We start from the raw sequence: 26,259 nt of genomic DNA, 5'->3' as shown, positions 1-26,259 counted from the left end.
TCAGAATTAATGTTGTGGATGAAAGAAGGAGGTAAAAGATGTTGAATATGGTGAACTGTGGGTGTCAAAGGCAGTGGCTAATGCAGCACTGGGGTACCAAAGAGAGCATAACATCTGCTTTCAATAGGTTGTTAATCGGGAATTTTAATTAACAATTCCAAACTGTGTAATAAACACAATTTTTTGATAATTCAAAGTACATTTTAAAAACATTACTACAAATTTGAAAATACCATTACAACTGAATATTTGTGTAATATATTCATCTGTACCAGATAAAACAATTTTATAACACCCAAATAACACGGGCAAAGTGTTTTGGATCACATGAAGTGAAGGTTGTTACAGGGTATCTATGCAAAATTATGCATATTGATGTTGATGTTTATGCCTTGCGTCAGTTTGTCATTTGCACTTGAGTTGTCTTAAAAGTTCTTGGGTTAGGGTGAAAAAAATCAAGATCATCATTACAGGGGACAAAATTATTAGACAATAATTTGGATTAATGAAACAATGTCAAATACTTTTCATATACAAAAATAACCAAGAAAACTGATTGTAAGAAAGAAAGAAGCTGGACAGAATATTTCTGTTACGCAAAAGATTGTAGTGTGCTTTGGAGCCTTTCGGCTGTGTCTGATAACCTCTAATGGCAGGTATCTTTTTCTCCTTTAAGAGCTATGCTAAACTACAGTGAAAAGGCAATAATGGTTTCAGCAAAGATGCTCCGTCTGTAGATATTTTCTCTTGTTAAGTTCATTCATAATTATGAAGAAAGCGAATGAGCTTGCCTTTTTGGAAGCAGGGGGGGCAGGGGAGGGGAGAGGGTGCCTTGAAGAGTGGTTCAATATCTGGATCGAACAGAGGAACTTTTCCCCCCTAAGGATCCTGCCTGGAGAAACCTTGACAAGCACAAAGTCAGAACCTAGACAAAGTTGCCCTGTTGAGAACGATAAGGTCACCCGTGGGATTGCTGAGATTATCTCTGTCAAGCACTTGGACAGCATGCAGTCAAATGATGCATCATGCAGTCATTTTCGGGGGGGGGAAATCAATTTCTTCACCAGGTCGCTATTTGCTTTTCAAAGTGCCCTTGTAGGCCTTCACCACCAAGCATTTATCAATTTAAATGTTGTAAATTGATAATGTGCCACTGTGCCTTGTACTGTTTCTGAATTATTTTGATACTTATATTTTCTCAATGGTCTCAAAACCCTCAAAGCCTCTGTATTTGAAAAGGGCTCCCTCCCCCACACCCTTCTTTTTACATGAAAGTAAATAACTTTCCTATGCTGAACACTGAAAAATACTTCCTGAAAACCTATACAATACTGAATTTCATCTGGTTTTATTTAATAATTATGTTTAAAAGGGGTCAAAATTCTATATAATTATCAACGTTAGTGCATGAATTTATTAACTGAATATTTGATCATCCTTACCACTACTATTCAAATCTAGAATAAGAAATACTAAGTTCAAATATTAAATAGAAAAATACTGGAGGTTCTTAATTATTTTATTATGAGGCTTTGTTACATAGTATTTATTTTGTCCGTGAAATACAGGTTTTAAAATGTTGTGGTGGGAAATGAGCTAGAACTAACAGAACAAATGCAAATATCAACGTTTTCCTTATACTATTTTTTTAAACAAACCCAGCATAAAGTAATGCATTAACCGTATACCAACCTCAGCTTGATTTACATTGAAAAACAGGTAGAGAATAGTAGTTGAGGTTTGTGCTTCGTAACAGCAAAAGAAATACACGGCAGTTGCAAAGCATCCTTAACCTCCAGTGATTTATTGGCCCTCAGCCAAGTTATCAGGGGAATCTAATTCTTCTTTATTATTCAAATAAACCACATTTGGCACCATGGTTCCCTTTCAGAATAGCTTCACAAATAGACTGAGTACTGTCATTTATTTGACCTTGTACTTGTGTGCTGTAGCTATAATTTTATTTGCCATTCCACAGAACAAATGCACAGGGATCCAAACTACAAAGATCCGTGACAGAACGAGTAAAGCTGTTCATATCTAATATACCTGTTGTCTGCACACCTACTTTGTTTTTAAAAGGATAAAACAATAATTTATTCTCTCCCCTCCCCCAACATACATTTATTAGTTCTTATTATGTGTGCAGCTGCACTGCTCCCTTTTAGAGAGCTTTCTTTAAACGGGCCAATTTGCAACCCTGTCTGGGTCCTGGGAAGCTTGAAGCTAAGGTAGGTATCTTATTATTTTAAGGTGTGGACTTTACAGAAAGAAAAGAGAAGGGAGGTAATCCATAATATACAAGCAGAGTACTACTGTCAGTAGGAAATGACTGAGAGCTTGTTTCAGGAAAATGAGAAGAGGTTTAGCCAGCTTCTTGGCCTATCATGTTTTTTAATGATAAAAGTCTGTTAATTTCCCATTTTTGTTCAAGTCGTAATTTTTCTTTTGAGCAGAAATTGTTCAATTCAAAGATAAAACATACTGTGGGCCAATTTCTTAAATTTAGCCACCTAAATTATGTACGCAAATCCCAGATTTAGACATTCACATTGCCATTTAGAGGCCTTAAATAGCAATTTGAGTGCCTGAGTGCCCATTTGAGTGCCCAGATGTGGGAATCTGGTGACCAATTTAGGCATCTATATTTGAAATCTGTTCCCACTCTATTAATAATTCAAGAAATTCAGGAATTGTTCATTTTCAAAGGATGGTAGTTTCTTGGTATTTCAAACTGTCTGTTGGATTTGCAATGTGGCTAGACAGACAGAAACAGAGCTGGCCTGCACTGGGGATTTTTGCACCCCTGATGCAGATGTGTTGCACTGTGAAAAGTGGCATGTACCCATTGCAAGTCACTTTTTAGGTCCTTTAGGTTTTTTTTTTTTTTTCCTGCTTCTGAGCACACTCTTCTACTCCAGGAGTAAAATCCTGCCCCGCTGGATTCAATGGGAGTTTGCTATTGACTTCAATGGGGACAGAATTTTTCCTTACATGTTTTACCAGTGTCAATAATTCCATGCAAAAATCCCCAGTATAGAAACCCCTATGTACACGTGTACCATAAGCGTCTAAATAATCATGAGTCTACATGCGAATACTACAGTTTCTGGACCACTTTATACTGGGAGGAACATAGGGCCAAATCATAATGGAACCGTGCAGATTTACACAAGCTGAGGATATGGCCTATACAATGTAGCCCATTTCTTCTAACTCTTAAACCCTTATTTTAGTTTCCTTCATCTTTTCTCCTTAGTATCTGCCACAAATGTGCATCTGATATTCTCTGAAACTGCTCTCAATACCATTCCAGAGTGAACTGTTTTGGAAGAAGCACTCTAAAATCAAATTCTACAAACCAACTAACATAAAATTCCCGGTCATCACTAGCCTGAAGATAAAGGACTAGACTCACAAAGAAATGTAGGTGTCTAGAAAATCACTGGGATTCACAAAGCCTGAGTTCAACACCTAGGTTTTCAATACAATGAATGGGAAGAGAGAGGCATCTCAGAATGGGATTCACAAAAGCCAGCATGCAAGGAGGCTCCTCGCATAAGGTAGCCAATGAGAGGTACAAAGCCAAGGGATGTGTGTTAAGCCCTGCTCATCTCTGACAGATGGGCACTTTAGTCTGGGCTACAGGGAGACACCTTCCTCTGCTTGAGATTCTTAGCTATAAACCATCTCCTGGTGTTAGGTGCTTTTAGCAAGAAGGCAGAGGGTGGGAGGAGGACATGCTCCTTCATAACTTTTAGCCCAGTAGTTAGGATACTCACCTGGTATGTAAGTATGGATGCGAGAAACCCCCGGTTCAAGTCCCCTGAGGGGGGAAAGAGATTTGAACTGGGATCTGCCACCAATCAGGAGAGTTCCTTAGTCACTGGGCTGATAGTTCCAAGGGAATGTCTCCTTCCCCTCCCCACACTCCTACCAGTTGTTTTGTGTAAACTTGTATACAGGAGCCCAATCCACTAGATAAGGTCTGAGCATGCTTACCAGACTGAGCCTTGCAGGCAGAGAAACACCTACCTTCTCCTGATTTGTGCATCGCTCTGTGGCTTAGGCATCCGGGTGCCTGGTATGGGGCTGCAGTGAGTGTGCTCAGAAGCAGAAAGAGGGGTGCCTTTAACTTCAAAAATTTTAGGTACCAAGTAATTTTAGAGGCAGCTGAGAGGGATGAGGGGTGTTAATCCCGGGGGGGGGGGGGGAAGGGTCTGATTCTGGGATTTAGGCACATACATCCTTTTGTGAATCCAGCCCAAAGTGTTTAAAATCCAAATAGATATATTTTGATGTCTATATGCAATGTACAATCATTACAATGTTGAAAGAGTAGTTATTACAATTTTTATTTATTATTAAAGTAGGCCCAGACTTTGAAACAAGTAACCTCATTATTATCCCCCCCAGACTAGCTCTAGAGAGATAAGTATTGTCAGATTTCGTTACTATTCATCTTACTTTGCACATCAGCATCCATTTTATTGAACCACTGACTCTCAAGGTACACAAAAGAGAAAAATTGGGCTCACGGAGAAAACTCTACATTCATCCTTTGAAGTTGGGTCAAAAGACTGTTTTCTCTTAACTGGATGTGACATTTTTCCTGTCTATTTCTAAAAAAAAAACGAGCTACCTAATTTTCATTCATATTAAATAAAAAAGACAAAGAAACAGAAACAAAGTACTATCAGCAAAGCAGCACTAGACATTAAAATAAAACTTATAAACCAGCACTTCAGGAAGAGGAATCAACTGAAGAAGCTTAGAATTTACATTATGGAATGTTTTAGAAGTTTCACAAAGTGTCTGCAGGGTGCATTCTACCCAAATCTACCTTCAGCCAGCCTCACAGAGGAATCAAGCAATATTTATCTTATAGCACTTTATATAAAGGTAGTTAAGCTCTGGAATAGGCTTCCAAGGGAGGTGGTGGAATCCAAGTCGTTGGAGATTTTTAAGAACAGGTTGGACAAACACCTGTCAGGGATGGTCTACATTTACTTTGTCCTACCTCAGCATGGGGACTGGACTTGATGACTTTTCGAGATCCTTTCCAGCCCTGCATTTCTATGATTCTATAATGCAAAGAATTGGAGGTAAGATATCTTATGTGTTCATATCCCATTAATGCTTGTTCTTGCCAGCTTCATCACATATCACAATTCAATGAAATAACAACATACCGCAATGGCTTCCTCACTTTGGACTATTTTGAAGTCACTGTAGTGACATATTAGCATTTCCTTTGTACTGCAAGAATTTGTTTGCATGGCTATTTTTGCCAATAGCTCTTTGTAATAAATAAAGCGTTTGAATGGTTATTTAGTATGCATGATTGCAGTTTTCCTTTTGCTACTGCTAATGATGCATCTGTAAGATTTTTACAGCATTTACAGGAAGGCAACTGAAAAAATGTGGTAAGGATGTATACAGTGTACACAATTTTACTCATTTATGGCCTGATAAAGTACAAATGTCTTAAGCAAAGTTGGTGGGGACACCAACCTGACATATTTTAGTGGGTAAATCAAAGGCCCTCAGCAGATTTCACTTATTATGCTGATGAAGTCCACAATCTCACTCTTGATTTTTCAACAAAATTTTTCACTGATACCTTGATTAGTAAATGCAAAGAGATGTTATGATATGTCAAATACTGTAACATGTTTAGGCAATCCCTCCATTGGCGTTCCTGTCTCAAGCACATCAAACATAAGCTACTCATCTTCACTTATGTCATAAATATAAAGGGAAGGGTAAACCCCTTTGAAATCCCTCCTGGCCAGGGGAAAGCTCCTCTCACCTGTAAAGGGTTAAGAAGCTACAGGTAACCTCGCTGGCACCTGACCAAAATGACCAATGAGGAGACAAGATACTTTCAAAAGCTGGGAGGAGGGAGAGAAACAAAGGGTCTGGGTCTGTCTGTAGTCGTCTTGGCCGGGGACAGAACAGGAATGGAGTCTTAGAACTTTTAGTAAGTAATCTAGCTAGGTATGTGTTAGATTATGATTTCTTTAAATGGCTGAGAAAAGAAATGTGCTGAATAGAATAACTATTTCTGTCTGTGTATCTTTTTTGTAACTTAAGGTTTTGCCTACAGGCGTTCTCTATGTTTTTGAATCTAATTACCCTGTAAGATATCTACCATCCTGATTTTACAGGGGGGATTTCTTTATTTCTATTTACTTCTATTTTTTATTAAAAGTCTTCTCGTAAAACACTGAATGCTTTTTCATTGTTCTCAGATCCAAGGGTTTGGGTCTGTGGTCACCTATGCAAATTGGTGAGGCTTTTTATCCAACATTTCCCAGGAAAGGGGGGGTGCAAGTGTTGGGAGGATTGTTCAGTGTTCTTAAGATCCAAGGGTCTGGGTCTGTAGTCACCTAGGCAAATTGGTGAGGCTTTTTACCAAACCTTGTCCAGGAAGTGGGGTGCAAGGTTTTGGGAAGTATTTTGGGGGGAAGGACGCGTCCAAACAGCTCTTCCCCAGTAACCAGTATTAGTTTGGTGGTGGTAGCGGCCAGTCCAAGGATAACGGATGTAATATTTTGTACCTTGGGGAAGTTTTGACCTAAGCTGGTAAAGATAAGCTTAGGAGGTTTTTCATGCAGGTCCCCACATCTGTACCCTAGAGTTCAGAGTGGGGGAGGAACCGTGACATGGTGGCACAGTGGTGGGATTAACCTGAAATCATTTTGAGATCCAGTTGAGATTTTTTGAACTAGAAATACAGATTTTAAAAAGGAATTTTTAGGAAGTCCAGAAAGCAGCTTTGAAACTGAAAGCAGCTTGGTTTCTCTCTGCTTTGTGGCCAAGCAGAGACAAAAGGGGATTATCTTGTGAATTGCAGGTTTTCTTTGCCTGGAGGCAGGGTACTTAACTCCTGCAGGGAAATTCACAGTCTTCCAACCCAGAGGTTTTTTTTTCTTTTCTTCCTAAAAGTAAATAGGGGGTGTGTGCTCTACCCATTTGCCTGGAGACAAAAGTGGCAGGGTTTTTTTTAGGATTTTGATTTTTTTTTGTTTTACAAGGAGCACAGGTTTGAAAAGAAATTTTTTTTTCTTTGGGCTGGGTAAGCAGGTTTCCAAGTAGTTGGAGGTTTTTTGCTTTAATTTGGGCCCAGAGCAGAGACAAGGGAATTGTCTTTTTCTGTAGGCTGACAATCACTATCAGAGAATAGGTATTCTATTCCAGCACAGCAAAATTTTACAGCCAAGTTTTGTTTGTTTATTTCTAAACCTCGGGTGTAAAGTTAGTTAAAAACAGAGAGGTTAGAATGGCCAAATCCTCGGCTCGACTACAGCTGGAATTAGCCAAATTTCAGGCTGAGGAAAAACAAAGGGAACATGAAAGACAGATAGAACTCATGCGGCTGGAGAAGGAGGTACAGGAGGCTGCCCACAAGAGGGAAATGGAGGCAAGGAAGCATGTGGAGGAGATGGAGAGGATAAAGGCCCAGCAGAATATACCAACAAACCCTAGCAATCCTTCTCCAGGTACCACTTCCCATCCCAGAAAGTTCCCCACCTACAAGGCAGGTGATGATACTGAGGCCTTCTTAGAAAACTTCGAAAGGGCCTGCCTTGGGTACAACATCTCTACTGACCAATACATGGTAGAGCTGAGGCCGCAGCTCAGTGGACCCTTAGCTGAGGTGGCAGCTGAAATGCCTAAAGAACATATGAACAAGTATGAACTGTTTAAATCCAAGGCGAGAGTCAGAATGGGGATAACACCCGAGCAGTCTCGTCGGAGGTTCCGAGCCCTAAGGTGGAAACCAGACATGTCATTTACCCGACATGCCTACCACATTGTGAAACATTGGGATGCCTGGATATCAGGAGCAAGTGTTGAATCTCCAGTAAATTTGCCCTTCCTAATGCAAATGGAACAATTCTTAGAGGGTGTTCCTGAGGAAATAGAAAGATACATCCTAGATGGGAAACCCAAAACTGTAATCGAGGCAGGAGAGATTGGAGCCAGATGGGTGGAGGTGGCAGAGAAGAAGAAAACTGGTCGCAGTTGGAGCGGAGACCAGAAGGGACCACCCCAGACCACACCCTATTACCGGGGGCCGCCCAAAGCCCCACCTACCTCCCAAAGAACCCTCCAGACCCCTTATCGTCCCACCACCCCGTTCTCCAGCAACCCACCTCGCCCCGGTGACCCGTCAGCTGGACGATGTTTTAAATGTAACGAGCTGGGGCATGTAAAGGCCAACTGCCCCAAGAACCCCAACAGATTACAGTTCATTGCACCGGAATCACACCAGAGGTCCACAGGCCCAGATACCTCCCAGATACCCTTGGAGCGGAGGGAAACTGTGAGTGTGGGCGGGAAGAAGGTCACCGCGTGGAGGGACACCGGAGCACAAGTGTCAGCTATCCATGCTTCCTTAGTGGACCCCAATTTAATCAACCCAGAGATCCAAGTGACGATTCAACCCTTCAAGTCCAACTCTTTCAATTTGCCTACAGCCAAGTTGCCTGTCCAGTACAAGGGCTGGTCAGGAATGTGGACTTTTGCAGTCTATGATGATTATCCCATCCCCATGCTGTTGGGGGAAGACTTGGCCAATCACGTGAAGCAGGCCAAGAGGGTGGGAACGGTCACCCGCAGCCAGGCTAAACAAGCCGTGGGGCCTAGCTCTATTCCGGAAACTTCTATCAGGGCCCGGTCAGAGGTGATGGACCCGGACCCCAGGCCAATGTCTGCAACAGCAGTAGTGGATCCAGTCCCAGAGACCCAGACGGAACCAGTCCCAGAACCGGAACCAGCCAAACAACCAACACCAGACCCCGTGCCAGCACTGAATCCAGTACTTGCAACCTCAACACCAGAGGGCCCCACCGAACCTGAACTGGCAGCAGCCGATAACCCTACGCAAGAGGCTCAGCCGGAGCCTGAATCCCAACATAGTGCACCAGCGGAGAGCGGTTCACAGTCAACAGAAACAGCTCCATCCCCTATATCGCTTCCAGAGGGACCAAGCCTATGTCCCCAATCCAATGAGGAACTGATGTCTCCAGCATCAAGGGAACAGTTCCAGACCGAACAGGAAGCAGATGAAAGCCTCCAGAGAGCGTGGACGGCGGCACGGAGCAACCCACCGCCTCTCAGCTCTTCTAATCAATCCAGGTTTGTTGTAGAAAGAGGACTTTTATACAAGGAAACTCTTTCTGGGGGACACCAGGAAGACTGGCATCCTCAGAGACAGTTGGTAGTTCCAACTAAATACCGGGCCAAGCTCTTGAGCTTAGCCCATGATCACCCTAGTGGCCATGCTGGGGTGAACAGGACCAAAGACCGTTTGGGGGGGTCATTCCACTGGGAGGGAATGGGCAAGGATGTTTCTACCTATGTCCAGTCTTGTGAGGTGTGCCAAAGAGTGGGAAAACCCCAAGACCAGGTCAAAGCTCCTCTCCAGCCACTCCCCATCATTGAAGTTCCATTTCAGTGAGTAGCTGTGGATATTCTGGGTCCTTTTCCGAAAAAGACACCCAGAGGAAAGCAGTACATACTGACTTTCATGGATTTTGCCACCCGATGGCCGGAAGCAGTAGCTCTAAGCAACACCAGGGCTAAAAGTGTGTGCCAGGCACTAGCAGACATTTTTGCCAGGGTAGGTTGGCCCTCCGACATCCTCACAGATGCAGGGACTAATTTCCTGGCAGGAACTATGAAAAACCTTTGGGAAGCTCCTGGGGTAAATCACTTGGTTGCCACTCCTTACCATCATCAAACAAATGGCATGGTGGAGAAGTTTAATGGAACTTTGGGGGCCATGATACGTAAATTCGTAAATGAGCACTCCAATGATTGGGACCTAGTATTGCAGCAGTTGCTCTTTGCCTACAGAGCTGTACCACATCCCAGTTTAGGGTTTTCCCCATTTGAACTTGTATATGGCCGTGAGGTTAAGGGGCCATTGCAGTTGGTGAAGCAGCAATGGGAGGGATTTACACCTTCTCCAGGAACTAACATTCTGGACTTTGTAACCAACCTACAAAACACCCTCCGAACCTCTTTAGCCCTTGCTAGAGAAAACTTACAGGATGCTCAAAAAGAGCAAAAAGCCTGGTATGATAAACATGCCAGAGAGCGTTCCTTCAAAGTAGGAGACCAGGTCATGGTCTTAAAGGCGCTCCAGGCCCATAAAATGGAAGCATCGTGGGAAGGGCCATTCGTGGTCCAGGAGCGCCTGGGAGCTGTTAATTATCTCATAGCATTCCCCACCTCCAACCGAAAGCCTAAGGTGTATCATATTAATTCTCTAAAGCCCTTTTATTCCAGAGAATTAAAGGTTTGTCAGTTTACAGCCCAGGGAGGAGACGACGCTGAGTGGCCTGAAGGTGTCTATTACGAAGGGAAATGTGCTGGTGGTGTGGAAGAGGTGAACCTCTCCATGACCCTTGGGCGTATGCAGCGACAGCAGATCCAGGAGCTGTGCACTAGCTACGCGCCAACGTTCTCAGCCACCCCAGGACTGACTGAACGGGCATACCACTCCATTGACACAGGTAATGCTCACCCAATTAGGGTCCACCCTTACCGGGTGTCTCCTCAAGCTAAAACTGCGATAGAACGGGAGATCCAGGATATGTTACAGATGGGTGTAATCCGCCCCTCTGAAAGTGCATGGGCATCTCCAGTGGTTCTAGTTCCCAAACCAGATGGGGAAATACGTTTTTGCGTGGACTACCGTAAGCTAAATGCTGTAACTCGCCCAGACAACTATCCAATGCCACGCACTGATGAACTATTAGAGAAACTGGGACGGGCCCAGTTCATCTCTACCTTGGACTTAACCAAGGGGTACTGGCAGGTACCGCTAGATGAATCTGCCAAGGAAAGGTCAGCCTTCATCACACATCTCGGGCTGTATGAATTTAATGTACTCCCTTTCGGGCTGCGAAATGCACCCGCCACTTTCCAAAGACTTGTAGATGGTCTCCTAGCGGGATTAGGAGAATATGCAGTCGCCTACCTTGACGATGTGGCCATATTTTCGGATTCCTGGGCAGACCACCTGGAACATCTACAAAAAGTCCTTGAGCGCATAAGGGAGGCAGGACTAACTGTTAAGGCTAAGAAGTGTCAAATAGGCCTAAACAGAGTGACTTACCTTGGACACCAGGTGGGTCAAGGAACTATCAGCCCCCTACAGGCCAAAGTGGATGCTATCCAAAAGTGGCCTGTCCCAAAGTCAAAGAAACAGGTTCAATCCTTCTTAGGCTTGGCCGGTTATTACAGACGATTTGTACCGCACTACAGCCAAATCGCTGCCCCACTGACAGACCTAACCAAAAAGAAACAGCCAAATGCTGTTCAGTGGACCGGAAAGTGTCAGAAGGCCTTTAACAAGCTTAAAGCGACACTCATGTCTGACCCTGTACTAAGGGCCCCAGACTTTGACAAACCGTTCCTAGTAACCACAGATGCATCCGAGCGTGGTGTGGGAGCAGTTTTAATGCAGAAAGGACGTGATCAAGAATTCCACCCTGTAGTGTTTCTCAGCAAAAAACTGTCTGAGAGGGAAAGCAACTGGTCAGTCACTGAAAAAGAAGGTTATGCCATTGTCTACGCTCTGGAAAAGCTACGCCCATATGTTTGGGGACGGCGTTTCCACCTGCAAACCGACCATGCTGCACTAAAGTGGCTTCACACCGTCAAGGAAACTAACAAAAAACTTCTTCGGTGGAGTTTAGCTCTCCAAGATTTTGATTTTGACATCCAACACATCTCAGGAGCTTCTAACAAAGTGGCTGATGCACTCTCCCGTGAAAGTTTCCCAGAATCAACTGGTTAAAATCGTCCTTGAGATGTGGAAAATATTGTTAGTCTTTATGTACTTGGTAGTATATTTAGAGATGCATGTGTCTTAACTCTGTTCTTCCTAGAGCTCCAGGAAGAAATCCCAGCCAGTGTTTCACCCTAGCTGAGATTTGGGGGGCGTGTCATAAATATAAAGGGAAGGGTAAACCCCTTTGAAATCCCTCCTGGCCAGGGGAAAGCTCCTCTCACCTGTAAAGGGTTAAGAAGCTACAGGTAACCTCGCTGGCACCTGACCAAAATGACCAATGAGGAGACAAGATACTTTCAAAAGCTGGGAGGAGGGAGAGAAACAAAGGGTCTGGGTCTGTCTGTAGTCGTCTTGGCCGGGGACAGAACAGGAATGGAGTCTTAGAACTTTTAGTAAGTAATCTAGCTAGGTATGTGTTAGATTATGATTTCTTTAAATGGCTGAGAAAAGAATTGTGCTGAATAGAATAACTATTTCTGTCTGTGTATCTTTTTTGTAACTTAAGGTTTTGCCTACAGGCGTTCTCTATGTTTTTGAATCTAATTACCCTGTAAGATATCTACCATCCTGATTTTACAGGGGGGATTTCTTTATTTCTATTTACTTCTATTTTTTATTAAAAGTCTTCTCGTAAAACACTGAATGCTTTTTCATTGTTCTCAGATCCAAGGGTTTGGGTCTGTGGTCACCTATGCAAATTGGTGAGGCTTTTTATCCAACATTTCCCAGGAAAGGGGGGGTGCAAGTGTTGGGAGGATTGTTCAGTGTTCTTAAGATCCAAGGGTCTGGGTCTGTAGTCACCTAGGCAAATTGGTGAGGCTTTTTACCAAACCTTGTCCAGGAAGTGGGGTGCAAGGTTTTGGGAAGTATTTTGGGGGGAAGGACGCGTCCAAACAGCTCTTCCCCAGTAACCAGTATTAGTTTGGTGGTGGTAGCGGCCAGTCCAAGGATAACGGATGTAATATTTTGTACCTTGGGGAAGTTTTGACCTAAGCTGGTAAAGATAAGCTTAGGAGGTTTTTCATGCAGGTCCCCACATCTGTACCCTAGAGTTCAGAGTGGGGGAGGAACCGTGACAACTTACAAGGCCTTTCATGGCTATCCCTATCCTGCCCATCACGTTTCATTTGTTATCAAAATGTCAGACCCCGCTTCCGATCTGATCAGGATGCCAGCCTCCATCATCCACTTGTTACATTTTCTAACAAGCACCTTTGTGCTTTCTGCCACACTGCCCCTCATGCTTGAGAGAAGCTCCTCATAAATCTCTGAAAATCTAACTTGCTCTCCTTCAAAACCCTCCTCAAAACCAGACTGTTCCATTAAGCCTACAAAAAACATGACAATGGTTAGGCTGCTGATGTGCTGAGACCACATCCCATCAGGCTGACCAATACTGTCTCATTGTTTCTTAGTACTCCCCCACCGGCCTCCATCCCCCTGTTGTCTCTCATCTTAGACTGTAAGCCCTTCGGGACAGGGAATGCCTTTTTGTTCCATGTTTGTACAGAACCTAGTATAGTGTCCTGGTCCATAACTAAAGTCCTATGTGCTACAGTCACCCAAATAATTAAGAAAAATAGTAATTGCTTTATTCATCTGAACGCTTGCTTCAAAGGATGAAGTGTAATGGCTCAACAACTTGACACAAGTTTAGAATAAGGAGAGTCTTACCAACTATTACAGTTAAAAAGCAGTGGAAGAAAATTTTACAAGAGACTAGCATAGGGTTAAAGCCACATTTTTCTTTAACAGATGATATTTCAGATGGCCACACTATTCCAGATGCATCAATTTCCTTGAAAATCCAATCCATATATGTGCATATGCTGTGCTGGCAGGAGGACTGACTGAAATGGCCAAAACCCAAGAGCTAATATTCTTTTGGCCAGAATAATGCAATTATTATTTTCCTAGCTATCAGTCTAAGCATACAGAGCCATCTGTTATGCAAAGCAAACATACACATCTCAATTACAGAAAATGCAGTTGCCTTGACAGAATTTGGATTACACCACTAACCAGCGCTGTAAAATTTGTTTTAAGCTAGTGTATAATGGATGCCTTTCAGGAGTTCCCTAATTAGCATTTACCTGCTTTAACTAATTATTCATCCTTTTTCTTTATTGGCTTATTAAACTTTGTTGGATACTATGCATAAAACAGATTAATATGAGCTTAAGACAATAACAACATTAAAGTTCTGATTCTTTACTGTTTTAGCAACCTGGTGGTGCACCAATTCCAAAACCTGAGATCCTTGATACCAGCTCCCAAACAGATTAAGGCAGGGATTAAAGCCCATTACAAAACTAGGGACTTCAATGAGAGACAAGAATATGAATATGGAATTTAAAATAGCTCCGTTTCTATTTCTATCATTCCGTTTGCTAGAGCCACCACAAAACACAATTGCTGTACACACGATAGCCAATTGCTTGGGTGTTCTTTGCAGAGTTAATAACTCTTATTCTGATTCTCATCAGATAATATTTAAATTTGGTCTCTTTCTGCACCAAACATTAAAATCTCTCTCATTCTTTTAAAATATCATTCTTAATGTAGCTGGGGCACAACAAAATCACTAGCTTTTGAAAGCTTCCAATACTAATAGTTGCCTCCTCTGAGCTGTGCCAACTTACTCAAGCAACAAGTTCACTATGGGTCCCCATTTAAAAGAGCAGACACAAACATTATCTCAATTTTTATCTCCTCGGGGTGACTGTACTAGAAGTAGATTATCCTACTTGGCAAATCATCATGCAAAAACTCTCTGCTGCATTTCTGAATCCAAATAGAAGGGAGATTTTTCAGCTAGAAGCCTCTGAATGCAGTAGGATTAGCAATAAGCCACAACAAGCAACTTTTCCTTTTTCCTTCCCTTTTAGCCTCTGAAAAACAGATGTCAGCAACTAAACTACAAATAATCAAAATACTGTATTTTATAAATTTGTCATTTCGTATTAGTGAACATTTGTGAAGGCTACAAAGTGTCCTTGTTGGAACCCTCCCTGCAAGACATTTTAATGGTCTCTTTCAGCATTTCTTGACTCCAAATGACTCCCTGTCATTGTGTCAGCTCCCAGGATAATAAAGAGTACTCCATAAACATCCAGTAATAGGACACAAGGGAAGTACTATTAGTGTGTCCCTTTCCTACCAGGTATAGAGGTTTAAAGTTCAAAACAACTGAGAAAAGAAACTTCATTTGTTCTCAATAAATTAATAATGATCTTTTGTGACAAAAAGTTTTCAGGCCCAAGTTTATTTTATCTAAACATTCAATACTGACACCTACTTCTCAATTACTTCTCAGGATGAATGAGACACAGACCTTAAGTAATGGATTCAATAATTCATGCAAAATACTGCAAAACAGATTATTACTTTAGCAGAAAAGTGCAGTTTACACAATTACATTCTAGAATCGAAAATTTTTACTTACTTGCGATAGGCCTAAATAGATGGAGACTGTTTCTGAAATGTACAAAAATTTTCCTTCTTGGTTTAGTGCAAATACAAATCCATCCAGGGACTGCAGAGTAAGAAAAAAAAAGTGAATAGATTGATGCAAAGCTGGTAACAGATTAAAACAAAGGCATCAAACACTGAATTGAGAACATATATAAACATTTTAAACTTGTATCCCGAATACACTTCTTTTATAGTATATTGTATTTATATATGCACAAACAGCACACAGGTATATACCAAAGTACGAGGAATTTTTTGTCTTCCTTAAATCATAGATACATTATGTGTAATTTATTCTCATTTGCATGCAACAAGAAATATGGAAAAAATAATACCAAATATACTTCAGTTTTTCTATCTGCAAAAATTATGCAGTAGCAAAGGGGGAAATTCCCCCTCCCAAAAAACTGAGCAAGAGAAAAATTCAGATCATCACTTGAACCATTATGGACCGCCATAGTTTGTCAATTAATCCAGGATTACACCTCCCTCCCCTCCCCTCACACACACACAAACACACGTGCCTTTTGTAGGAGAACAAACAAAGCCAATCAACAGATACTGTCAACTATGTTGGGTCTATAGAAATTTTATGACTTCAATCCCTTCAGTGTAAAACTAGATTTAATTTTATTCTGACAAGTTCAAGTCTTTAGATCTGGTTTCCATAGCAAATGGAAAAATCAAGATATGATTATACACATTAATTCACAGCTTTTGAAATACGACCGCAGTTAATAAACAAAGAGATATATTCTAAATTTGATACATGGAGTAAATCACTACACATCAAGATGAAAATATGCCTCTTCATTGGGAATACATGGCATTTCATTTTTATTCCTCTATTGAGGCCAATTATTGGCAAAACATATACGTAATGTTTGCCGAAGCAAAATCACAAATTTATAGAGATTAGTAATACTATAAGAAGTTGCAAATGAGGAAACATCCCAAATCCAAGCCTTGGGATACAGGTATGTGTAAAGCAAAAATGTAACCGTATTACATTTGAGATCAACATGTTCTTGGAAGAACAAGATAACAGAGTTGCACACAAATTTAGAGAAAAATATAAGATGCCAAAGTGACTGCAATAATTCACTCTTTTTCAAATACAGAGCAGTGATTTCTGAGGCTTTTTAATGTTTTGATTCCTTTGCTTCTTGATTAATTTCTAACATACTGCCGGTCAGAAGCTGACTTTGGCAAGTGTTCACCCCTCTCTGATGTAGTAGATGGTGGAATTAGTTCAAAAATCTGTGTTTTCTCAAAAGAACGAACCACACATTGGAAAACAAACACTCACAAAAGATATTGCATTAAAGAAAGGCTCTCTAATTTATATTTATGAATTAATAAAAATGTAAATCTACATAGACTTTCTTCAAGTAAAACATTTATACTATGCAAGCAGTTTATGGCATCTTATAAATCATCATCTCCCCTCTTTCCCCCCCACATGATTAACATAGGCTCCTTGAACTTTAACAGCAATAACAGGTGAAAAATCTGGAATGGTGGAATTCAGATTTAGACCTATACAAGGGCAAAATTAAAACCTTTATAAATGTAGTATCCTCCATTCTCTAAACATCTCTTCTGCTACTGTGTCTCTGTTCTGTTCTCTTACCCCTCCTTAATGAGAAAGGTCAGAAGAGGAGGGTTCCTTTAAAAGCTCTGTGGCTTACGGTGTCCTGAGAATCTGCTCCATGCTTCTTCAGGAACATGGGTCTACCAATAGTGCAGGAAACATTGTTTGAACCCCAACTATAAATAGTATTGAGAACCCTATGACTCTGTGGCCATGTGTTGGTGTATTTGATAGAGTGCCTCTTTCCAACAGCAGTCACATCACATTGACTCGTTAACATGCTGCCATTATCTCCCCACACTGGCTACAGAACACAGTTGTTGCCATATTAATCAGGCCACCGGTCTATATATGTTATTCCAGTATCCTGTATCCAACAGTGGATAATACCAGATGCTTCAGAGGAATGTGTGAAATATCCGTAGTGGACATTTATGCAATAAGAGGTCAACTGGGAAAGTTTGTCCCTAACCTCAGGCTGTTAGTAGTTGGCTTACGTCATTAAGCACAAATGTATAACTAGTGTAACTGAAGATATTCTTTATTACCCATAAAAATGTCTGTTCCTTTTTAGAATCCTGTTATGCTCTTTGTCTCAATAATATCTTGAGGCAATGAGTTCCACAGATTAATTATGTGTTGCATAAAAAGTTCTTCCTCCTGTCAATTTTACATTTTCAGCCTTTTTGTTCTTATATTATGAGAAAGGGTAAATTCAGCAGGAGTGCCTCATTGATCTTTTCTATGTTGTTTGCTATATTATATAATCATTTGGACAAATCTTGGTGTAATTTTTGTGGTGACATTAGTAAAAGGCACCTGGATTATATCCTGGACAAAGTGCAAGTCTGAGCACCATCAAGTTTAGGAATTTAGGCTTCTCAATAAAATGGCAGTACATTTTTTTTAATATCGACAAAGCAACATAGTTTTCCTTAACCTCATTTTTGGAAACAGCTCAACCATTTTTGTTGAAGCTTTAAAAAAACAAAACAAAACAAAACAAAAACAGTTATCCTCAAGTAGACACAAGGCATGGAAAATTTCAGCCTGAATGGTTAAAGTCTGAAAAGTTAAGAGCAACTGAAAACAGGGTCTTACAATGGAATGTGTTAATCACCTTTAATTATAGGTGTCATTGCCAACTCCCACTATAATAGTGACTCATTCATATCACCTATTTGTTGCTTCTCTCAGTTAAATAGCTTTAATCTTCTACTCCTTCCTGGTGTAGGAGTGACTGTTCCTGCTCCCCCATCCCTTTGTGGGAGGCTGTTCGCCACCTTTGCCTCATGGAGTTGCCTGAGAAGCACTATGGCTGGGATGTTCCTGGACTGGTGGTGCCATGGAAGCATACCACAAAGCTGTTTTTCCTCTCTGTGTGACTGACTCATGACTATTCCCATAAGATTTCCTTCATTTTGCCAGTTTGAGTTACTAGAGGGTGGATGAATCATAGAAGAAGATTAGGTTTGGAAGAGACCTCAGGAGGTCATCTAGTCCAACCCCCTTCTCAAAGCAGGACCAACCCCAACTAAAGAGGCGAAAAGGTGTAGCAGCTTTGAATACCAAACATTATGGGGACAGTTCAAGACAGCCAGGGTCAATGCTCTCCCTTTCCTTTCACCTGCTGGAATTTCCACCCAGAAAGTAGTAGTTTTGATGCCTCTCAAACACGTGTTGCACTCCTGGTACTTGTATGTTAACTGAACAGACCACAATTGAATTGTCTGTTCATATTAATACTTGAGGCTCTGAAGACCCTCCCAGCTTCAAGATATTTACATGTAGTTTCTCTTTATGACTGGACTTTGTCCACTGAACTCACTCCACTAGAAACAATGCTTCCAAGCCCCTCAAATGGTATCTGTTTTTAAGGGCCACAATTAGAGGGTCATTTTCTGTCATTTCAGATCAAACTACTCAGCTCCCTGGACAATTTTGTGATTGTTACAAGAACAAGGCAGATTCCCTTTTAATGTTCCTGTTCAAGGACTCTTTTAGTTACCTGCATGTCATATCCTTTTGACCCCCTGGATTCCTCCTCCTCCTCTTACTTTCTCTTTCCTCACCCCTACCTTCCACCCCCCTCCTGTTATATTTGTGTATCAACATTGACAGAATTCAGCATTTGAAAGGGTCAGAAGAGCAAAATGAGTTGTATATAACGTGCATCTGATCACATTTTGAAAAAAGTCATTTCCTATTAGATTACTAAAGAGCTAACTATTTCAATTCCTGAAATGGAGGGCAATGAGAGAAAGACCTTAAAGTGGTGGAAGGAAAAGACAAACTCAATTTATAGTATCTAGAACAACTCCTCCCACAAAAATAGGAAAACCTTCTAATGCAATCTAGTCCATCCTAAATATATGAGAGGGCAAAGATGGGCTAAGCACCCTTGTGCCAATGTTGTTGTTCCTTATACAGGTCAAACAGTATCTGTGAAGGGCTGTCTCATTTGTTATTCATAGGTATTATTTATGAATATTTATTATTTAGGTAATGCGTGTTGAAATTTTTCAGTTTTTCATAAAGCCTGTGTCCTTTGTGCACACCAAGACACCATCCAGCCTTCAAACAATGGTGGTGGAGGGGCTAAGGGAAGGTGTGTTGTAGAAGAGTATTTGACACCATGGTACGCTACATGTTTGCTGCCAATTTTTGTTTAGCAAAGAGATATTCTTGGAAGTATGATTTGAATTACATACATATGTCCAATTGCATAACTATTGTTAGAAAAACACAGGTGTATCCCTGTAGCAAAATTTTAAAGCTCTCTTTCCATTTGAGGACCCCAAAGACGCTACCAAAGACCAGACTTCTAAAGAGAAACTTTGTAAAACAAAGGCAAGCATGACCTGTGGACCAGACGTGGGCTACAAAGTTCTACACTCTGTTCCATAGCCATTGTCAACTTAGTACAGAGGTGCGGCATGCAGAGACTAAACAGACTCCACAAAATGCTCCATTTTCACATAAGCAGAAGCCACTCAGATATAGATGGCATATACATTTTGGGACCTGCAATCTCAAGCTCCATTCCCCCTTTGTTTTTAACGTGAGGTTGGCTGCCATCAGCTCAATTTAATGCTCATTATTGGGGTTCTTGAAAATTGTTAATGAGGCCCTCAGACAGCCAAATTTTGGGCATCTCTGATCCAAGAAAAAGACTAATAATATTCCTATTTTGATACAGTTTATACTTATTGCTTATGTATAAGATGTGATTAAAGGTGAAGTTTCATAGCACTTTTTAATTTTGATTTGAGAAAACCATTATTTATTATGTTGTTTCAATCACCACGGGCTACTTTTTAATTTTTTTTAAAACTGCCCCACTGTTTTCAACAGGCTCCAATTAAGATTCTGGGGTCAAAGGGTTAATTACATCTTCTTACCCACTATGTAGAATTTTCTGATTATTAACCAAGGTTGGATTAAGATGAAAAAGAACCGACACAAATGTTAATACTTGCCCCTCCTCAAGAAGATTTATCATAATACCATGCTGAAATCTGTATGCTTTCTTCAAAGCAGTTAGAGAACAAAATCTTAGAGGAAACACTTAAATAAATGTTTTAAAGACAGGCAGGTGTCTGATTTATTGAGACAGTCTTCTTATTACTAAAAACAGTTCTAAGCTAGCTGGACAAGATTGATACAAGATTTCCTATGTCATATCTCAGTAAGTCTATGTGGTAGACATGAAGGAAGTGAGATTCAGATGTAAAAGTCAGAAGCTATATCACCTCTCAATAATAGTGCCAATCATTATAATTTATAGCCTCTGACATCTATATAATGCAAAAAATGTAAGACTTTTTTTAACCCAAAACACTGAACGGCTCTTCTAGTATTTGTGAAATTGTGGAGTTATTTTCTTGCAGGATGTGAAACTAACTGTACCACTTTGACTGAATGAGTACTAATGTATAATGCATTGTTAAATGGATTTATATTTGTAAGAGGAATTTTTTCCCTGGTATTTTTTCATAGTCTCACTTCAGCCAAATTTCAGAGACTGAAATCTTACTACAGTGTCCTTCTGGGGAATATCCTCATATATCATACTATCCATGAAGTCTCTAATTCCTTCTCTTGTATTCCAATGCTGCAGAAAACCCTGTTACCCTGACCTAAACTCCAGTTAGAGTGAAGAATTACCAGTAGGCTAGGTTATTTTAATGACAGATTATTTTAAACTAAGCCTTCACCATCTGTTCCACCCCCTAATTATGAATGCAAAAAGAACATATTTCACAATTACATCAGTAAAAAGTAAGATATACATGATTTAAATGCAGGCATGTGTTCTTTGTCCAATGCAGCATGCATCTGTGATGTTTTTCTCATAATTCAGGCTCTGATTGGGGGGATGAGGAGCAAACTGTTCACCCCTGATAAAACAGATTCATTGATATACTAAACTTTTTCCTGGCAAACAGATCATCTTAATTAGAATTTTTCACTGTTATGACATAATGATATTATAACTGGAGCTGAGCATTCATTTGAGCACAATGCCTGTCACCAATTAGATATAAAGCATCCAATAACAGCTAAAAATATTTTACTATTACTAAAGAGAGACTGCACTGGAGACGACCGACATTTACCTAAGGAAATAGTTCTCCTCTTGCAGTAACAGAGCTAAATAGCATAGCAATAATTTACGAAGAACAACAGTTAAAGGTGAGGGGGTTTTTTTCTTTGTTTTTTTTTGGTTTTTGGTCTCACTAGTAAAAATTAGACAGGGCCCTTCAAATTTCATGAATATGCAACAATGTCATAAGGAACAGGTTAACAGAAATCTGTTTTGGAGCCTTCAAGGCACGCCTATTGTGCTATCACTATTAAGATATCAGAACGGTATCCTACGGTAACTCCAACAAATATACCAAAGCTTTACTACTTATGTGGAAAAACCTAACAAATTGTGCCTGGGGCTTTTGCAACAAAGTACTGTAAAAAGACAAAACTCTTATTCCTGGAAATATGATTTAATGTGCAGTGTATTTGAGACGTGTAAAAAAATCAAAAGTTTAGGCATTTATTAATTTATGGAAATCTCCAAAAGCTTTATTCTTGCTCTTCTGCCTTCTCTGCATGAGAACAAAGAAATCCCAAATAAAATAAAATAAAATAAAATAAAAGGTGAGATCATGGGAAATTACTGCAATGTTCTTTGGGCTTCAAGCCCTTTCCTGCAGAATAAAAATAGTCTCTAATCACAAAATCAAACTGCAGTACACTCCACTCACTTTTTCAACTCTGATACCAACACCATTTTATTTATTTTAACACATCCAGTGTAATAAACTACACTAAGCATGGAGTCTGACTGAGTCTGTGACACACATTTGGCAACAAAACTAAAATGAAAGGATGAGGTAAGAGGACAAGCTCAAAGGACATGGTTAGAGAGAGCTTTGCTGTCAGTTATTAATTTGGCTCCCTCTTGCTTTTTACTCCCATGGATGGGGAGACTGGATGAAATTTACAATTGCAAATAAAACAAAACAAAAATCCCACCAGTCAATCTTAAGAAAACCTTTTCTCAACTTTGAACCAAAGAGGCAAAAATATGTGAAAGAGCTTGCCAAGTCCCCTGAAGCATCACCCACCAAATCTGTGCTCTGTGGGACAGGGAGAACCCCCAACAGCAAATGATTGCATGCGCAGACTTTTTTCATAAAAATTGATATTGTTTTAAGATCTCTTACCAAGATCAATTGCAAAGTAGATGGAATATTAGAGAAAATTAGAAATTCAGATGGGATGGTAATACTTGAAAACTGATTGCTGTGTTTTGATGCTGCATTCATGGACATATTCAGTAACAATAAAATGGGTAATATCACAGACGAGGCAGAGAATCATTAAACGGTTATAAATTGCAGAGTTGTGGGAGTTCACAGAAAACCAGAGATTAAGGATTTGGCAATATTTTGTGTGCAAAACTGCTGAAAGATTTTTGGGGACCACCACCTTGTGGATAATAGTTTAACTTTAATTTCTGCTAGAAGGCTGCCTTCAGTTGTTACACCGTCCCAAACTATCCTATGAACATGCACAAAATAGCACCCTAAAAGCTATCAGACCCACTGAAAATTTGGTATTACAGGAAGAAAGAAAGTAATAACCTTGACCTGCACTGCAATGCTATTAAAAGACAGAAGGAGCTTTATTAATGTGAAAAAGAAATTCCAAGACAGAGGAATTGCATCCATTATGTATCCAGCTTCTGAAAATAAGTTATGCTAGCCAAACATTTTATGTAGTATGCAGACACTTTATCAAGGCCAAACCATGAGAAATAACTGATGAAATGGAGTCAAATGAGAGAAGGCAAATTATTTTAAGTACCTCTGTGAACTCTTTTTTTGGTGGAACACTTGAGCTAAGATTTTATATATCACATATCTCTGCTGATTTTTATGCTTGAATTTGATCAAGTGACCTGAATTGCTTGGCTTAATTCTTGAAATTGTTGTTATGGTCTTGAAGTAGAGGATGACATACAGGCAGAGACTGATATGTTTGGGAGAGAAAACTATTTGTTAGGAGTGATTTTGATATTTCATATAATACAGCACTCGCACAGTTAAAGTCAACTGGCTGGGTAGATTATTTTAATTTACATGTTAGGTTTGCATGAGATTACGGTTTTAATAGTCTTATGACCTACTATAGCTTGAAGCTCTTGGACGGTGTTACATCCCGGAGAGGGTAGGGAGGGTATCGAAACAGACAACCTTAACTGAGTAAAACATTTTAGAAGATGGCTAGATATACTGTAGCAGGAGACACGAAACTATTGGAGTGCATGATTTTTTTACTCCCACATTTTTTAATTCAATAGAGCGATTGTACTTACATTATTTGGTTCCTTTGGAATAATCTGAAAATGTTAACAGTTTATTCTGTAGTACACCCATGAGAGAGGATGATGTAATTACTTGTCTATTTAATTACTTGTCTATTTCCTATATCTAGATGACCAGCATAACTTTTTCATTGTGCAGTCTCTGTATAAGATTTCAATAGTAGGAAAACCCTTTGATCTTGTCTTAATTGTTGCTACTTATTCCAAAAGTCTATACTTACAAAGCTGCAATGTAAAATAAACAGGGGACAGAAACACCCCCACCCCCTCATTTTTAAGAGGGGTGGGGGTGTTTTAAGGTACCTGACAGAAGAAAGATATACAGGAAAAGGAGAGAAATGGGGTGGGGGGAGGAGGGGAAGGACTGCTGAGGGAGGAACTCAGGGCTGCCTCACGTAATTAAATTCCATTCTGTGGGAGTTGTGTATTAAAGTACTGACCTTACATCTCTAGAATGCCAGTTCATGCTGAACATGTTGCCTTGAATTTTATGGGTTTCCTACTTTTAGCACAAGGCTGTATGGACTGCAGACTCTCTGCAAAGACACTATATGCCACCTGGTACAATCAAAAATATCTATTTAGGATGAGAGAGCTATCATACAGAGATTGCATTACCTATCTCTTGCCCTAAGAATGTGGTCCCTTCAGGTCAGGCAATTATGATCTGTCTGCAGACTAGCTTTTCTTTGGCTCTAGAGCAGTGCTTCTCAAGCTACCTGATGTGTGTGTAGCTATCAAGCTATCTTTTTTTTCCCAATGTGCGCACAGACTGGCAGCCGATGGCTCACGGACTGGCACCGGTCCGCAGACCACCACTTTGAGTAGCAATGCTCTAGAGGATTTCTGTTTCCAAAGGCACCTGCTCTTTAGAGGTACAAACATTCATCTGATATAAAACATGCCAGTTGTAGGTAAGTTGAAGTTCTGCAAAGTGCCATCCTGAATGAAGTACTTGATGCTGGAAGTACTTGCATAGTGTTGCTACCATGAGAATTAGCACAGAAGTTGTGTTAAATTGCTTATAGTCGTAAGCACAATAGTAAGTAGTGAGTGTTTGCAGCATGAGGCCTCAGGTCCCAGTCCTGGACTCCTGGGTCAGACCATGGGAACCCCATTAACTTTAATGGAGTGCTGAACAGGTTCAAGCGTCTACCCAAGCAGGTGCTATATTTGTAACTTTAATGGCTCTAAGATTGAAAGAAAATAACCCACGTGAATGTTTCAGCATATAAAAATTCTGTCTTAACTAGGGTTGCCAACCCGCCCGGATTGGCCAGGAGTCTCCCGGAATCAGGCTTCATCTCCCGGAGGCGACTGAAGCCAATCTGGGAGACTTTATGCTGCTAAAAGTCCGGTGGCGCAGCGGGGCTCCCTACCCGCCCTGGCTCCATGCCACTCCTGGAAGTGGCTCTGAGAGGGTCTCTGCGTGCTGCTCCTGTCCTGAGCACCAACTCCGCAGCTCCTATTGGCTGGGAATGGGGAACCGCAGCCAGTGGGAGCTGCGGGGGCAGTCCCTGCAGGCAGAGGCAGCACTGTATAATAAATAATTACATTTATTAAAAGACAATATTGATACCTGAAATAGATCTCAATGAAGAAATAAAATACATTCTTTGTCTGATGCATTATAGCAATTTGTGCTCTTTGTAAGGCATGTTAAAATAGCACGATGTTAAGAATGTCTCTGAAAATGTGGAATATAAAAATATCAGGCCAGCTCCTTCCCTCCAATCTCAATGAGTGGTGCACAAAAGCCAGAAACTGGCCGTAACTCAACAGCTGAGAATTCCTCCATCTTTCAGCTGGCATTAAGTTGCCACAGCTGAATCCTGTACCAACTGTCACCCCTTGTATCCGGGCACTGAGGGGCAGCAGAACCACACAGATTCACTCCATCAATTCCTTAGGATTCATACACTGCTGGCATAAATTAGAGCAGCCTCCTGTAACTCTCTCATGGGCTGGAACATGCCAACCCACAGAATCAGAGCTGTAATGAGCACTGACAATCTCCCCCAATACACCTGTGGTTCTCAGCCTAGGAGAGAATCTGGTCCATCTTGAATCTGAGTCTGCCAGCTACTGAAAGTTTAATTTTGAAAATTTGGTTTGGACACACTGAAACCTACATTTCCACATGGGGAAAGGATTCTGAAGTTGTTCTTTGGTACTCTTGCTTTTTATCCCTTCAATCTTCAGTATAATTAATAGTTCTGGAGTTCTGGATAAAGAAGTACTGTGAATACAACCATATTAGCAGAAAACAAACAGTTTATTTCCTGAAATCAGTTGGGATCTACATTAATAGGAATGTTTCAGAACCTTATCCCTAAGGAATTATCCAATCTTTCTGTGTTCCACTTTGTAAACCCAATATCTCTATATTGGTTTTCAGTGCATTCTTGAAGTGTTTTGAGGTTGCAGCGCTTCACTCCTGAAGTATATTCCACACAAAGAAGGAATGCCCACTTATGGGAAAATCAATTA

General features: G+C 40.6%; 1 protein-coding gene across 5 annotated transcripts in view; it reads right to left on the bottom strand.

The window, feature by feature from the left end:
* Nucleotides 1–26,259, bottom strand: part of NPAS3 (neuronal PAS domain protein 3) — an 843,593-nt gene that overhangs the window by 240,438 nt on the left and 576,896 nt on the right. For all 5 annotated transcript variants that reach the window (XM_073348989.2, XM_073348988.2, XM_073348990.2 and 2 more), the window contains one exon: nt 15,258–15,347. In XM_073348989.2, coding sequence (XP_073205090.1) covers nt 15,258–15,347 — 90 coding nt within the window. The remainder of the gene's footprint in view (nt 1–15,257; nt 15,348–26,259) is intronic.

This window comes from Lepidochelys kempii, chromosome 6, assembly GCF_965140285.1.
Source record: "Lepidochelys kempii isolate rLepKem1 chromosome 6, rLepKem1.hap1, whole genome shotgun sequence".
In the NCBI taxonomy this organism is placed as follows: domain Eukaryota; kingdom Metazoa; phylum Chordata; order Testudines; family Cheloniidae; genus Lepidochelys; species Lepidochelys kempii.
Note: the sequence above shows the minus strand (reverse complement) of the source record. Positions and strands in the feature narration are given on the sequence as shown.